Here is a 17339-nt window from a genome sequence, read left to right on the forward strand (position 1 = left end):
GGCTGCTTTCCTAGGGCGCAGTCTCCTCAGCTCTCCTGTGACCTGATCCGCCGTGATGGTAGGGGGAAGGGGGGGGGGGGGGGGGGTCTGGGGGGTCGTCTGGGGGAGGGGTGCAGCTGTGGAGAGTGGCAGAGGGCTGGATGCTGGAGGGAGAGGGGCCACAGTGGGGGTTGTGGCATGCAATGAGCAGGTAACAGCAGCTGGTGGCGGAGGTGCAGGAATAGGTGTTAGACAAGCATTACCACACCAGTGCCACTTCACAACCTAATACATTTTTTAAATGATAAATGTAGGCCTACAAGAGTAAGAATGAAAAGTACTCTTATTTAAATAAATATACTCCTATAAGTACAATTTATTGAAAAAAAAACACTCAACTACATGTAACGGCGTAAACTTGTTGTAGCTTGTTACTATTTCTGCTCTTATGTAGCAAGATGAGCTCAACTTTACTCTGGTGGTGGATTCAGGGGAATATTTTTGTTGTATTCAAAGAAGCCTCACATGTGAATTACATTTGGACATGTAAACTGTTACATTGCTACTGCAGTCGATGTATTAGTCCATGATATGACACTGGGTTTCAGAAATAGCTGTGTACGCTGATCCTTGTTATTTTGAATGACAGTCAAGTGACACTTTCTATTCAATGTTGGCAGACTTTTGCCAAAGAGAGAGACCGTGTTTCCCACAAAACATGCTGATAGTCAAACGTCTGGCTCACAAGACTACACCAAGATCAAGGCCTTATTCAAAACTGTTCAAACAGTGTAATATTGGATTAATTAATTCTTGCTTTATCTGTTTTATCATCACAGTTGTTCGCCCCCCAGACAGACACAATGTCAGCCAGCAAGCAGACAGCAGAGCCTGCAGGCAACACGGTACAGTAGTGCTGATTTCACTCATTGTGTTTTTTGTCCAATTGCTTACACCCAACAATTTTACACGAGGCCTAGGTTTTGAAATATGTGACTCAAGAAGCAAACCTACACACCAAATCTTCAAACCTATAAGCTTATTCTCTGCCTCACACTCATTTTGCAATTTCATGCAAACACTTTCTGCAAAACATTACACACATTGACACAATCAGACATTGCAGAATTGCTTCCTTTTTAAGGCCATGCCCTTAAAAGTCCCTCACATCTGTACCAGTTCCAAAGAAGGATATTGGTCATGATGTTGAAGACTTTCTGTGACAAAACCCATATAGGGTCACGCAGTCTCTTTTTTATCCATCATGTACAAAGTGTCCATTTTTACCTCTTCCCCAAAACACAAAATTGTTTATTAAGTGTTTCTGTGCAGAACACTTTGGAATACTGTGTTGGTAAAAAGTCTTTGTTATTATAGATATTTTTACAACTGCTTTCACATGTTCTCTGAGATTAGGTCTAAACACAAATCCAATAATTGCATGAATTATGAATAAAATGTTCTGACAATAAAAGTACAAAACCCATCATATCTGACATTCAAAAGGCTGTAAAAAGTAAAATAATTTAATCCGTCTCCGATGAAATTATTGGATGGCCTACCTGCCTGTGTACCTAACTACCTGTTTGTGCACTCAATGCGCATGAGTGACCTAGAAAAAAAGCTAGCAAGCCAATCACACAAGAATGGCAGAGAAAAGCAGCCAAAACTGATACGTTACAACAGCTTTCACTGTTAAACAAAGCAAGAAAAGAGACAGAAGTTGCACCAATTTTTTTTTTTACTATTCTTTTTTTTTTTTAATCAATGTTTTTTTTATTGATTTCTCATATCATTGCAAACAAGACATGTATACAGTATACAATTTAAATCCCACCACCTCCCACCACCCATCCCCCCACCCCAAACACACAAAGAAACAATACAGGAAAAAAAAAAAAAAAAAACTGACCAAACTTTATCTCTGTTGTGTTCAAAATCAGAAAAGCCACAGTGCTCAGTAAGGTAAACCATCAATTATCGAGGACTAGTCCTCAATTATGTCTGAAGTGCTGACACTGTCAGGAAAAGGGCTCCAGATCTTATAGAATGTATTCACTGATCCTCTGAGACTATATCTAATTTTCTCTAATGAGAGAAAAGAGTATATCTTTGACCCAGTGGGTGTGTTTGGGTGGGGCAGCTTCTTTCCATTTCAACAAGATGGAACGGCGTGCCAACAGTGAAGCAAAGGCCAGGGTCTTACGTTTTGTTACAGGTAGTTGCAGTTCCTCCGGGATAACCCCAAACAGTGTCACAAGCGGGTCAGGGTCAATCTTGTGGTTTATAATTCCAGAGAGAGTCTCAAATACTGAACGCCAGAAATCTTCTAGAGAGGGGCAGGACCAGTACATATGAATTAGGGAGGCATCTACACTTTTACATTTATCGCATTTGGGAGAAATAGTTGGGTATATTTTAGAAAGTTTTACCTTAGACAAATGGACACGATGCACAACCTTAAACTGTATCAGGGAGTGGCGTGCACACATAGAGGATCCATGCACCTGTCTAAGAATTGACTCCCAGCTACTATCTGGAAGGCATTGACCTAAGTCCTGCTCCCAGGCTGCTCGGACTGCAGCCAAAGGTGGAGAGTCCAGACCCGACATTAATTTGTATAATCTTGAAATAGATCCCCTAGCAAATGGGTCAAGAGAGAGAACCATCTGGACCGGGAGATTTTTGAGACTGCATAGAGAATATAGCTGATATTACCTCTTGCTGTGTAATGGGTTGTTCAAGAAGTTCCTTATAGTCTGAAGATATAGCTGGGATTTTTAAACCGCCAAGGAAATCCTCCATTTCATTACTATTCACTGTAGAGTCAGATGTATACAAGTTACTAAAGAACTCTCTAAATTTAGAATTGATCACATTTGGGTCAGAGGCCATTTCTCCATCATCAAGTCGCAAAGCACTAATAGTCTGTTTGGCTCTTGCCCCTCTTAATTGGCTGGCAAGAAGTTTGCCTGTCTTCTCCCCATGCTCATAAAAATCACTTCGAGTCCTCTGCAAAAGATGAACTGTTTCTTGGGTGGAAAGTAGGTCAAATTCAGTTTTCACTTTTAAACGCTCCCTGTACAGGTCTGGCGTTGGGCTGGTTGCATATTGCCTATCTATATCTTTAATTTGATTTACAAGGTGTGTTTGCTGATATTTATGAATTTTTTCACTGTTGGCTGTAAAGGAGATAATCTGTCCTCTGAGAAAGGCCTTAAGGGCCTCCCAGACAATTGCATTTGAAACGTCTGGGGATATATTGATGCTTAGAAAAGAGCTGATCTGTTCAGAAATGAATTCAACAAAATGATCATTCGCTAGGAGGGTTGAGTTTAACCGCCAGTTCCTCCTTGGTTTGGCTACACAGGGAAATGATAGATCTAAGGCCAGAGGGGCATGATCAGAAATTACAATACTCTGGTATGCACAAGAGCGAACCTTTGACATCATAACATTCTCAATAAGGAAATAATCAATCCTTGAGTATGAGTGATGAACATGTGAAAAAAAGGAGTATTCTCTCTCTGTGGGGTGTAAAAAACGCCATGGATCACCTATGCTGTACTCTGAAAGGAAGTCGTGTATGTAGGAAGCAGACCTACTCACCACGCGGGGTCTAGTAGAAGAGCGATCCAAGACTGGATCCAAGCAACAGTTAAAGTCTCCTCCAATTATAAGAGGGTGGGAGTTCAGACCAGGAAGCATGCCCAGGACATGTTGGAAAAACTTTACATCATCTATATTTGGGGCATGTTAGCAGAAGTAACAAAGGTGTCAAGTAGTTTACCAGAGACAATTATGAACCTGCCATTTTTGTCTGCTATAACTTGGCTTGGGACAAACGACACAGCCTTATCAATCAGAATAGCCACCCCTCTTGCCTTCGCCAGAAAAGATGAATGGAAAAGCTGCCCCACCCAACTTTTGTGGATGCGAGAATGGTCACTATGTCATAGGTGAGTCTCCTGTAAGAAAGCCACACCGGTCTTTAACTGTCTCAGATGAGAAAGGACCCTGTTTCTCTTCACTGGATGGTTTAAACCCTTTACATTCCAACTTACAAATCTAAGGTTGCAGCTCATCAGAATTACTATCAAGGACATAAGAGCAGGGGTGAGCGTATTGTACCCACCAGCCGCCTAGTGCTTTGCAGCCATTTATCTCATAAACAAAGTGGCTAGAAATCATGTGTAACATATTTAAAGTAAGGTCAGTAAAAAAATGCCCTCCCTTCTCCAAAAAAGTATCCCACCCCCCCATAGCACCCGTATTCTCTCCCTGTAACCCTCCCCGAATCCAAACAAACACCCCTAAAGCTGCTGATGCAAACAGCAGCAAGCTACCAAAGACATTCTTTTGTCCACCTAAACTCATTCCGATTCTTACCACCACAAGCCAATTCCCCACACAAATACAATTAAACCTTTCAAAACATTACGTATACCCCTGAATTCTCCGTTATGAAGAGTGGAAAATAAAATAATGAAAAATTATTAAAAAATAAATAAATAATAATACAAAAAATAAAATAAATAAATAAAAAAGCCAGGAAAAACTCACACAATGTGCAAAGCTAACTAAACTGCATCAGTAATTTGCATAGAAGGCGATTTGCTTTAAAACTAAAACAAGGGTGTAACAATTCCCTGTGAAAGCGTTTACCTTAAAAGTAAAAGTAAAGGTAAAAGAAAACATTGCATTTTTCCACCACAAGATGGCGATAACCGACCATAGTATGCAGAGCTACCCAGGGCTATGTAAGAATCCTGAGTAGGCTATCAAACTTTCTGGGTCCCTAACCGTTATAGTAAAAGAAACATTAAACAATCTAAATACTATTGGTTACCCACATTTTTCAAATTCATAGAAACCCCCACAACAACAAAAAGTTAGGCATTGAGGTACCAGAATTATTTTCCGTTTTAACACATTTTAAATTGTAATGCAGTTTATAATATCATGGCCAAAAAGAAGAGTAAACATCATCAGCAATATGAACACATTAATATTGGGCCAATACTATTTGAAAAGGGACTATACACCCCATTAATGCAAACAAAAATGTACGGAAAATGCAGTGGCTGTTTCTACCAAGCTAGGCTAACCCATGGCTAAAGACTTGGCTAATATTAGCAATGGCTAGTTTGTGCTAAAGATTGGCTAATGGCTACATTTGCACACAAACTGCTCAAAGGAAATTTAAGTCATTAAGCACTTGGAACTGAAATCACATTACAGACATTAAGCAATTGAACTAAACCCGCATATAACTAATGTGTCACAAGCATTGTAGAGATACCCTTCCTTAAAAGATAGCTAGCACAAGAGTCACTTTAGCAATCTAGGCGGGAGGCTGACGTGCCAAACACTGCCTAGCCTCCTCCACCGATTTTAACCATTGCTTCTCACCGTTAGGCAACACAATGCGGAGACGTGATGGGTATAGGAGTGATGGTTTAAGTCCTCGGTTGTAAAGATCAGACATGACCTGTCGATATTCCGCTCGTTGGTTTACTACATCAGCCGGATAGTCCTCATAGATACGGATCTGCTGGTCATGATATTCAAGTGTCCCTCGCTTGCGTGCCTCTCGGATAATTAGCTCCTTAACCTGATACTTGTGAAGGCGCATGATCACCGGACGCGGTCTTTCTCCCTTCTTGGGCTTGGGTGCCAGACTGCGATGAGCCCTGTCGATTTCCGGAGGTGTTGGCAGCACCTGCTGCCCGAAGACCTCGCAGAGAAAGGATGGAAAGAATTCCGATGGCCGAGTCCCCTCGACCGACTCCTCCAAGCCCACCACGCGGATGTTCTGTCTCCGGCTGCGCCCCTCCAGATCGCAGACCTTGGTGCGGAGATGTTCGTTGCTAACCTGCAGAGTTGAGCACCGTTCTTCCAGGTCTGTGACCCGCTGAGCCACGTCCTCCGCTGCTGTTTCAAGTGATGTTATGCGTTCTTCTTGTTTTTCCAATGTAGACTGTATTAAGTTCAATTTAGATTCCACTATCTGAAATGAGGATTTAAATTCGGCCGAAAGCCTTGCAGTATGGTGATTCAGCAGGTCAGTTATGCTATCCAAGGTCAGGCTAATCTCCCCTGTATCCTTTTTGGAGCTTTTACCGGACTTACTCGCCATCGTATGTTATAAAAAAATTAAAAAGTGTAAAATGGGATATAGAACAACAAAAATATTAACTCATAGGTAGGTTTTAGTCAAAAAGTGTGAACGGTTTCGTGGGAGGCTACTGTCCTTGCGACTACTCCATAAACCCGCCAACCGGAAGCCCCCTTTTTTTACTATTCTTATGTAGCTAACTTATGTATTAGCCCAACGCTAATGTTAGCTACGTAATCTATTTGCGTATGTTAGCGCGTGTCTGCACTAGTTGTGAGCAAATGCCATTCAATTCAATTTCAATTCAATTTTATTTATATAGCGCCATAACAATACAATTGTCTCTAGGCGCTTTACAGAGCCCAGAGCCTGAAACCCCCTAGGAACTTTGGGTTGTTTTTATTATTATCAATCAATGAAGAATAGTACGCCGATTTCGCCTCAGAAAGTACTCGTTTGTAGCTTAGAAGACTATCCTTACATGCCAGGTGGAATACCTCAAGTTTGGTGGAGTACCATTTTTTTTCTAGTTTTCGTGTGGTTTGTTTAAGTGCACGAGTCTGATCAGTGTACCATGGGGCCAGTCTTTTCAGTTTTCTTATTCTCTTTTATAGGCATTAGCAATGTGATAAGAAAGGAGAGGGAGAGAGAGAGAGAGAGAGAGAGAGAGGCTGCCTGGCTAGGTGTATGGGAATTTTATTTAGTATTTAGTTAGGTTTGGTACATGCAGAGATTTTAGTCATAAGCTTTGTAAGGGTGCACAACAGTGCCCAATTGGCTGGTGACAGTCGCAAAACGTGCCGTATGCTGTACCCGGGATCTGTTTAGGGTGTATTAATCTTATGTTGGTCTATATTGGCGTTGGACATTTTACAAATGTGGTGAAGTAGCTTGTTGGTGTCTTTTTGTAGCTTGTTGGTGTGTTTTTGTAGTTGTGAGAGGAAGATTGAGACATGAATGAGATATAAGGTAGTTGGATACGTTTAGCAAACAATTTGCTGCACTGTGTCTGGAGGAGGGGCTTTGGAGGGGGGTGAAGGTAGGGACTGGGATTTTTTCAGTTGTATTCTTTTAAAATCTATATGGTTTTTCTACTTAGCCTACCCTGCTTTTAACCAATAATCAATTCATTGAAAATCCAAAAGAAGTAGTAGCAGTCATCAAGATGTAGCCCTATAGGAATGTTGGGTGTGACCTGAAATCATTGTATGCTTTTTTTTGGTTGTTGTTTATTTTCATTTGAAAATGTACAATTCATACTGTTACATTTTTTTTAAATAATGTTTCCATGTTTTAAAAAATGTATTAGTTTAAATGTATTTGCCTGAAAGAATGATCTAATCAGAAGTCAGGGTGAGAAGTCAGGGTAAAGAAGGAAGACGAACGTGGTGAGATTGTGAAGGACGAAGAAGGGAGAGACACACAGCAGCGAGTGCTGGCACCAGAGCCTTGCTAGTAAAGTTAATCTTTTGTGTGCGAAACAGCCATTTTGTTTAAGGCTTCCCCGCTCTCCAGCAAAAACACAGGCAGTGGGAGAGTGAAAGTCCCTCAATGAAAGACCATACGTCCCACATTCATCCCACAATCTTATATTTTGATTGCCAGGTGAAATCTGCCGACACCATAGAGGTTGCTGCCTTGGGAAGACCATTCCAGCTTGGGATGCTGTATGACTGCCATAAGGATGCTCTTATTCCAGGTATGACATCATTGATGTGTTCAATATTTCACTTGAACTATAAATGCTGAAATATGGGAGAAATAAACAGTTTGGAGATACTTTGATACAGAACTAAGCAGCTGTGATAAACATAATTTTGAAAAATAAGTTAAGTTGCCTTTATTACTAAAAGCAGTGAAATTTGACCTCAGTATTTGATCTATGCAACTGTATGTAATTTTGAACTTCTTAATGTTGGAGTATTGAGGTTGAATTTAAAATTCATTCAATACTTTTTTTGATCATTATAGTTTATGATCATTGATTTATGTCCACAGGTATAACTTTATGGGATCATAAAAACCTACAGAACAACACAAGTGTACAACAACAACATAATACTGAATTTAATGTCACAACATCAGATTCAATTGAGGAGAAGTCAAATTCATTAAAGATATCTGGCTCTCTTAAATTAAGTCTCTTGGGAGGACTGGTGAATGTTGGAGGATCAGCCAAATATTTCCAAGACACAAAGAAATCTCTCAAACAAGCCCGTGTGACTCTTCACTACAGAACAACTACGACATTTAAAACATTAACAATGACTCACCTGGCTCGTGGACAGATGTCTCATCCTAACGTGTTTGAAGATGACACTGCCACTCATGTTGTCACAGCCATCTTATACGGAGCTGGTGCTTACTTTGTGTTTGACAGAGAATCATCCTCAGAGGATGATAGGAAACAAGTGGAGGGAGAGGCTAACCTCACCTTCAATAAGCTGAAGTTACTCACAATAGATGCTGAGGCATCCCTCAACATGGATGATGAAGAGAAAGCAGCAGCTGAAAAATTCAGTTGCACATTTCATGGAGATTTCCAGTTAAAAACCAACCCAACTTCCTTCAGTGATGCTGTGAATGTTTACAGAGACCTTCCACACATGCTGGGCGAGAATGGAGAACATGCTGTTCCACTCAGGGTGTGGCTGTACCCTCTGGTGAAGTTGGATTCAAGAGCTGCAAAACTACAAAGAGACATCAGCAATGATCTCATCACATACTCCTCAGAAACAATAGAGTCTCTAACAATGACAGAGATGAAATGCAGTGACATACTGAAAGACACAGCAGCAGCAACATTTCCTGCCATGGGAGAGAAAGTTCAGACTTTTATGCAGAGGTGTCGTCAGTACAAGCTTGACTTCATGCAGAAGCTCGGGTCAGTGCTTCCTTCAATCCGAGGGGGTGGGAAAGAGGAGAGTGCCCTTGAGGACATCCTGAAGGCACATGAGCAGTCTCCATTCAACAGCAAAGACCTGAATCAGTGGCTCACATGCAAGGAGAAGGAATCAGATACACTGAAATCCTTCCTCAAGCAACTGAACAACCGAGGTGTAAAAATGGATGACAATTTGGATGACCTCTTGTCTGATTTAGATGTCAAAACTATTGTGTGCTTTTCATTTACCTCTGTAGACCAGCCTGATAGTTTCCTGGTGAAACTGTCAGATTATCTCAAACCATCAGGAATGGTGGAAACTCCTGCAGAATCCTCTGATCTACAGGCCAGAAACACAGAGTGGCTCTCAACTGATGTTAGACAGACGATGAGGAGACAACTACAATTGTTTGGAGAACTGAAGAAGTTGAACAACAGTGATGACACCAAATTCATAGCTGCATCAAAATATGATGAGAGCCATCCTGGGGCATGGATTTTCATATATGAAGATGGTTGTTCTGATGCCGTCCCCTTTGTACCTCCATCAAAACCTGCCACCCCAACCATTACTGGTGTTACACATGACAGCTTAACAGTTAAGGTCTCTGAACCAGATTCTGCCACTGTAGAGTACAGATCAGAATACAGAAAGAAACAGGAACAGGACACTGAATGGGCATCTCACCCAGTGCAGAAGAACCAAGAGGCAGTAACTCTGTCAGGACTGAAGCCAGAGACTGTGTATGAGATCAGAGCCACAGCTGTGGGGAAACTCAGCTATGCTGTTAGCAGTGTTGTCGGCAGTGCTGTAACCCTCACAGCAGCTGGTCCACCAACACAGGTACAAATTACTAAAGAGAAAGCAAACTCTATCACTCTGACCTGGAGCATTCCATCTGTCCAACAATGTCAATCTGTAAAAGGGTACATCATTGAGTTCAGTGAGGAAAATAGCAATCAGTGGAAGAGCAGAGATACAGGGAAGGAGGTGTACACATTTACTCTGGACAACCTTAAAGAGGATACGGCCTACTCCATCAGGATGTGCACAGATGTTGGTGTTGGAGTAAGTCAGCCTGGGGAAGAATTACAATTTAAAACTAAGAAAGCACAACTGGATAAGAAGTTGTTCACTCTGCTCCCAGGTGATGATCTGCTCCCACCAGTCTACCTGCTAGATCTGAAACCAGCAGAAGATGGTCAGCTCAACAAGAAGGTTTTTGGAAGCCCACCAACAAAAAAGGCTTCAAAGAAAACCATCATGGTTGTTGGTGCCACTGGATCTGGCAAGACCACCCTCATCAACGGCATGATCAACTACATTCTTGGAGTTGAATGGGAGGACAACTGGAGATATAAACTGATACATGAACAAACTAACAAAACACAAGCGTGCAGTCAGACCTCGCAGGTGACAGCCTACGAGATTTACCACACAAATGGTTTTCAAGTTCCCTTCTCTCTCACAATCATTGACACTCCAGGGTTTGGGGACACCAGAGGAATCAAACAAGACAAAGAAATCACAGAAAAAATAAGAAAGTTTTTCTCAGTCAAAGGAGGAATTGATACAATTGATGCAGTGTGCTTTGTAGTGCAGTCTGCGTTAGCTCGTCTGACACACACACAGAAATACATCTTTGATGCCATCCTATCCATTTTTGGGAAGGACATCGCCGACAACATCATTGTTCTGGTGACCTTTGCTGATGGCCAATCTCCCCCAGTACTGGAGGCAATCCAAGCTGCCAAAATCCCATGTGCATTGAATCCAGATGGGTCCCCTCTTCATTTCAAATTCAACAACTCTGTGCTTTTTGCCAACAATACAGGAGCCAGCAGTGATGAAGACAACTTTGATTACATGTTCTGGAAGATGGGGAAAGCCAGCATGAATAAATTCTTCACTCATCTAAACTTGATGAAACCCCAGAGTTTGACCCTGACAAAGGAAGTTCTCGAAGAGCGCAGACAGCTTGAGGCAACTGTTGAGGGGGTGCAGCCAATGATACGAGCAGGTTTGTCAAAACTGGATGAAATAAAAACCACAAAAGCTGCACTGCAAAACCACGAGACCCACATGAAGGAAAATGAGGACTTTAATTATGAAATAGAGGTTGACAAATCTGAGAAGATTGATATTAAATCAGGAACCTTTATCACCAACTGCCATGGGTGCAACTTCACCTGCCACTATCCTTGTCAGATACCAAATGATGAAGACAAAAGAGGCTGTGCTGCAATGAAAGATGGAAACTGCACAGTGTGTCCCAACAAATGCATCTGGAGTGATCATTTTAACATGACTTACCAATGGGAGACAAAACTTGTAACAGTGAAGAGGACGTATCAGGAACTGAAGAGTAAATATGAGACAGCACTGGGAGAGAAGATGACTACAGAGAAAATCATTACACAACTGGAAGTAGAATATGAGCAGGTGCAGGGGAAAGTTGTAGAAATGATGGAGACTTTAACTAAATGCCTGCAACGTCTGAGAGAGATAGCCCTTCGTCCAGATCCTTTGTCTACTCCAGATTACATCGATGTTCTCATAGAGACAGAGAAACAAGAGGCCAAACCTGGATGGCAGAAGCGTCTTGTAGAGTTACAAGAAGTAAGAGAAAGGGCAGTTCTTTTGAAAAAGGTGACAGAGGGAGTAGATCTAACTGGAAAAGAAAAGTCAACATATGATAAGATAAAGTCTAAGGTCAAGGGAATCTTCAACAATGCTGCCAGTTGGTTAACATCTTAATTCCGTTCTGTCAAATCATTTGATCTCATAAACCATAAAAGTGTAATTACCCAAATAATTGTATTTGTTATTGCATCATATCAAAAGAAGGTATTGAAATTGAAGTTCATATGTTTTTGCTCCTCTGTCATTAACTTTTCATTTAAATTCTTAATGGGAAGAATATATAGCCCCTAAAGCCTTACCAGTGGGGATGCTGTCTGAATATATATCCCCTAAAGCCTTACCAGTGGGGATGCTGTCTGTAAGATGAGAGGTGGCTCGGTGTGATTGGTGTGAAGGATAATCATAACTTTATTAATTTATCCAAGCTATTTTTCAAATGAGAGTTTATTGTATGGGTGTAATTATGTTGTTGTTAAATCCTGTTTCAACCCTGTAATCAGTATTTAACAGCTTTTATGGTTATGGTTGTTCTTACAGTTTTGCTATTATTTTACTTTCAACTTTTTCTATCCAGATGTATCATTGTATCATACATCACTTCCATACTATAGTTGTCATGGTAGAATTGTTAGTTGTGTTTTTGTGGTAGGATTGTTAGTTGTGTTTTGTGCGCACATGAAGAGTCTGGGGAGTTTAGTGTTGGGTTGGGCTCTGAGTCTGGGGAGTTTAGTGTTGGGTTGGGCTCTGAGTCTGGGGAGTTTAGTGTTGGGTTGGGCTCTGAGTCTGGGGAGTTTAGTGTTGGGCTCTGAGTCTGGGGAGTTTAGTGTTGGGTTGGGCTCTGAGTCTGGGGAGTTTAGTGTTGGGTTGGGCTCTGTATCGTGACTGTCACTACTGGACTAAATGTCATCATATGATTTGTGCTCAATAAAAATGATTTGCTATTTTACTTGACAGCTCAGGTCTGGTCTCTGGTCTTTTAGGGGTGGATAATAACATACAGTTTGAATCACTCTTTGGGACGACTTGACAAAGATATTAACCATTGGCAGTGATGCAGCCAAACCTTCCATGTCAACATATCACTGGATACTGTGTGGACACATCACACAGCTAGGGACCATGTAGGATAGGCGTGTGTGTGTGTGAGAGAGAGAGAGAGTGTGTGTGTGTGTGTGTGTGTGTGTGTGTGTGTGTGTGTGTGTGTGTGTGTGTGTGTGTATGTGTGTGTGTATTTAATTGTTCAAGTAAAGGTCTGCAATTAACTAAATGTAGAGTAGTGAAAAATACTGTATAAGTGCACTTACATAAACTTGTAATTACTTAATATATATCATATAGGTTAATATTACCATTATAAATGATGCATCTGACTGTAGAATCACACACTTCACCTCATAAACCTTCATAATAAACCCTTTTAATTTAGCGTGACAATTCTCAGGTCTGGGCTCCAGTATTCAGACTCCAGCTGTTACAGAAACAAAGGTGTTGATTAAAGGTGTTGATGGTAGTGATGTCACTGAGACTGGTGATGAAAGTAATGGTGGTTCTGCAGGAGCTGGTTATGGAGAAAGCTTTTCACTGTTGAGTACACACTAACTATGAATCATGAGTATAATACATGAAAGCTTTTCACTGTTGAGTACACACTAAGTATGAATCATGTGTATAATACATGAAAGCTTGAGGGTACTCGGTCTGTTTTGAGGTTTCTCTTCCCTTCCTCGTGCTTCGGTTGCGTCATCATTAGGGGCTGGGACTGGGCAGTGATTGAGACGGGCATATATAAAGATACCTGGGGTCCTTAGCCAGGTAGCTCTTCCATGCTGTTAGCTCTGTGTGTTTGTGTGGGGCAGCGTTGTGGTTGCCGTAGCTCGTTGTAAGTTTGGGAGCCAACGCAGACGTGGCCGTGAATCGTGGTCCCAAGGGACGTTCTGATAATTAAGACCCTTGTCAGGTTTTTAATGATAATAATAATAATAATTAAGATCTTTGTCAGGTTTTTAATGGTCAGCCGCGAACTAGTCAGACTGCACTAATACTGCACAGACCAACGCAGCTTCACGTGTGCTAGCTGCTGTTCTTTTGAGATTGTTTGTAACTTTGTATGTGTGTGTGAGAGTCTACTATGCCGAGGACTTGGTTTTGATTTTCCCTCTAGCCTGGGGACTGTTTGTATGTCGTGGTGAACGTGTTTTGAGTCCCAGGTTAGAGGAGTTTTCTTTCTTTTGTTTTGTCCATTGTCTTCCCATAGTCAACCCCTGTACTGGTCAAGCCATAACACCTTATAGGCCCAGGGAAGCTGGTCTTCGTAGTGTACTTCACCTAATGACTAGTGTTGCATTGCTGTGTAGTCCTTAACTTATCTGAGTGGTTCACTAGAACTTGAAGTTTGTAGTGTGTTGCCCAAAGGGTTGTGTGCACCTATTCACGTGTGGTATTGAGACCGTAGCTTCCACTAGCTTCCTTCCCCTCTCAGTGGCTTGACTGATTAACCGGCGACCGTTACTATTCCCACCTGTATGTATTTATCGACCAGCCTGTACAATCATTAAATAAAGAATGTAATTTTCTACTTTTCTAAACGTACCTGTGTCTGTACACTCATTGGGGCAGAGTTCCCCTTGCTCTGGCACTAGCATAACAGTTAGCTCAAGGGGTGGCGTAGTCAGCTGTACTGTAGGGGGCACTACATTAGGAAGAGTATATCAGTTTATGGAAAAACATACCTATAACTACTGACCTCATTTACAAAAACATTAACAACCAGACAATCCAGATATTCGCATTCAGTGTTCTGAATCCCTCAAAAGGTATGAACATACAATAACAGTAAAGAAAAATAAACAAAACCAACTGAAAGATTTAGAAGAATCAATGAACTCAAACACATACTCGAACAACTGGACAAATGTTTAAACAAAAGGCCTCATGAGGATTTAGCAATTCAAAATGGAGATATATGGAGAGAGACATTCACAAACCTATTTGACCACCCTACTTTAAATTCTGACCAGCAGCACATATCCAACAGATTGGAAATCCTTGATTACTATAAAGGATAATAAACATTTTCCAGTAACTCAGAAAGAGCCTGAGGGAAAGCTACACAACCTACAGCCCAGAAAGGCCTGTGGTGTAGATGGTGTCCTATGACATCATTCAAATCAGACATTCTTAATAAGTGCTCCGGTGAGAACAGCCTGCAGTGCAGCAGAGAAGGTCTCAACAGCATACAACAAACCACAAGAGGAGGACGTATATGGTCTCACAAATGACAAACTGCAGACAATTCTTCCCATTATAGCAACTCTCAAACAATTTGTCAATGAAGGTGAAATAGTCTGGCAGAGACTCTATGATCAGAAGAATAAATATACAAAGACAACTGGAGGTGTTTATTTCTCACAAAAGCAGCCATTGCATTTCAGTTTATCAGTAAATGATATGTATGCAAATACCTGAGAAGGATTGCTTTCACTGATTTAAATGATACACCTATACATACTTAAATGTGGCCAAGTATTGGCCAAAGGGAGAATTGTAATGACAAATTTGTGTCTTTATTGTCATGAGATTTTCATTGTAAGTGTGCATCTGTCTTAAGTCAACTCTGATGAACTAATGTTCTGTGCTCTTTTTGACAATATACCACTTCCTCTTCTAAATGTTACAAGTGTTGAGGTAGCTAACCACCAGGTGGTTGCTTCTGTTATAAAAGCTAGATCTTTTGCAGACAGTTGTTGCAGGCTGAGTGTGTACGTGCCCGTTTGCACGCCAGGCAGGTCAAAAATATAGCAATCTTTAGTTCTGTTTTTGTCTTACATCTTTGTAACCTGTTAGTTTCAGAATAGACTTCACAATTATTTCACTAGTCTATAAATCGCTCCATAGCCATGCACCTGAATATATGCCAGACATGCTCTCAAGGTACACAGCCAGTAGATCCCTGAGGTCTTCTGGCACTGAACTCTTAACGGTTCCAAAGGCCAGGACAAAGAGACATGGCGAGGCAGCTTTTAGTTTCTATGCTCCCAGCCGTTGGAATCCTCTGCCAGAATACCTAAGAATGTTTGAAACGGTGGAAACCTTTAAACGTACTAACGGTGGAAACCCATGACACCGTTACGAGCGACGCGATATTCTAATCCCATGCATTTCAACGGGAGCCAATCCATTGTGACGTAGACCACCTTTTTGGGCGACGCGACCGATAAAAGTTGAAAAATGTTGAATCCTATGCAAATGAGGAGCGATTTTTCCCGCAGCGGCCAATCAGAATGTTTGGTGTCGTCTCTGACAGTTTGAAAATGCTATTTCCACACGTTACAACACGCCCACTCAAAGTGATGGAAGCGTATCGCGTCGCTGTCATGGGTTTCCACCGTAAGACATACCTCTTTAATTTCGCCTATCACTCTCTGTAATATTTTTCTGTTCTCAGTGGGTCTGCTGTACATGTGTGCATGCTTTGTAATATGTTTGCACTGACATGACCTCTGGAAAGTCTGTGTTTGCACCCCCCCATCCCCCCATTTTCTTCTGTGAATGTGCACTGTGATACCTCCTGGTATGAAATGCACCGTATAAATAAACTTTGATTTGATGTGATTTTTGACTCTGAACCATTTGTTGGTGAATGAGCTCTGGCCTTGGCCCAGATTCTTCACTCTGTGATTCTCTTCTGAATAAATAACAGAGACAAGACTGTTTTTTTTGTCTCACTGACGAAATGATTGATTAATTTCCACCACACCTACGTCTTCATTAAGCGGCGAGGTCAAATGGCAACTAAAAGAGCAGTACAATGAAAGACAGAACCTCCCTTTGACTGACAGCTGGAGAGCATTGAATAGATAAACCCGCAACCAGTCCATGCACTGCACTCTTCAGTAGTTTGTCATTTCTGAAATGGCATCCAGTGGCCTTCCTCAACCAGTCTTCGCAACCTAAGGAATCGGGAATCGGGAGCTGGCCGTCTCGGGTAGTATCTTTGACCAATGAATGACGAGACCAGACATCGAGGGGAATGAAGAGTATAAGTAGGGACATGACAGGTGTGTTTGATTAATGATTTGGGGACGTGAATGCTGTGCAGCTGGGACTGTGAACGAGACTGATGAAACGTGCAGCTGGGAGAGTGAGTGTGCGGAAGGGGACGTGGCCGGAGCTTGTCCCTGACCTGACCCTAGATTTAAATAATCTGTACTTTGTCATACCTATCTTGCTAGGCTATTGTCAAAGTACACTTGAAGAACAAAACACATACTAATAGGCTATAAAAGGATGAAAATAAAAAAAATGGTTTTCTCCCTTGTCACGCATGTCATTTTAATGTCTACCCAATGTTGATTTCCCTTCAAAAAGAAAAAAAAACAAGTCCCAGGCTAACTTCACATGCTACTGACAAACATTAAAGTATGGTATAGCCAGCAGTATTCTGTCTAAAACAACACTTCTTCAGAATGATATGTTATAAAATATTGGCCTCACGGTAATCTTATGGTCATATGAGCACATCTTTTCTGCTATAGCCGAGCTTTTCATTAAGATGAACAAGTTTCTCTGGATCTCAGTTATATTTTGAATGTAATTAAATGATCTCAAGATAAAATGCTTAGGCATGTTTTCAACCAGTTCCACATTTGAGCCTCACTCTGACTGTCGACTAAGAGTCCGTCGAGATTGTGTAGAGAGGGTAGCCGTTTTTATGC

The 17339-nt window shown here is 41.4% G+C and overlaps 1 protein-coding gene across 1 annotated transcript; it reads left to right on the top strand.

Moving 5' to 3' along the window:
• Positions 1–7278: 7278 nt before the first annotated feature.
• LOC122129887 lies at positions 7279–13162 on the top strand (the record flags this gene model as incomplete). Its single annotated transcript, XM_042704618.1, has 4 exons — positions 7279–7287; positions 7703–7796; positions 8096–11722; positions 13067–13162. Coding segments are annotated over exons 1-4 (3826 nt in total), but the record flags the coding sequence as incomplete, so codon positions are not given.
• Between the last annotated feature and the right edge of the window lie 4177 nt (positions 13163–17339).

Source organism: Clupea harengus, unplaced genomic scaffold, assembly GCF_900700415.2.
Source record: "Clupea harengus unplaced genomic scaffold, Ch_v2.0.2, whole genome shotgun sequence".
In the NCBI taxonomy this organism is placed as follows: domain Eukaryota; kingdom Metazoa; phylum Chordata; class Actinopteri; order Clupeiformes; family Clupeidae; genus Clupea; species Clupea harengus.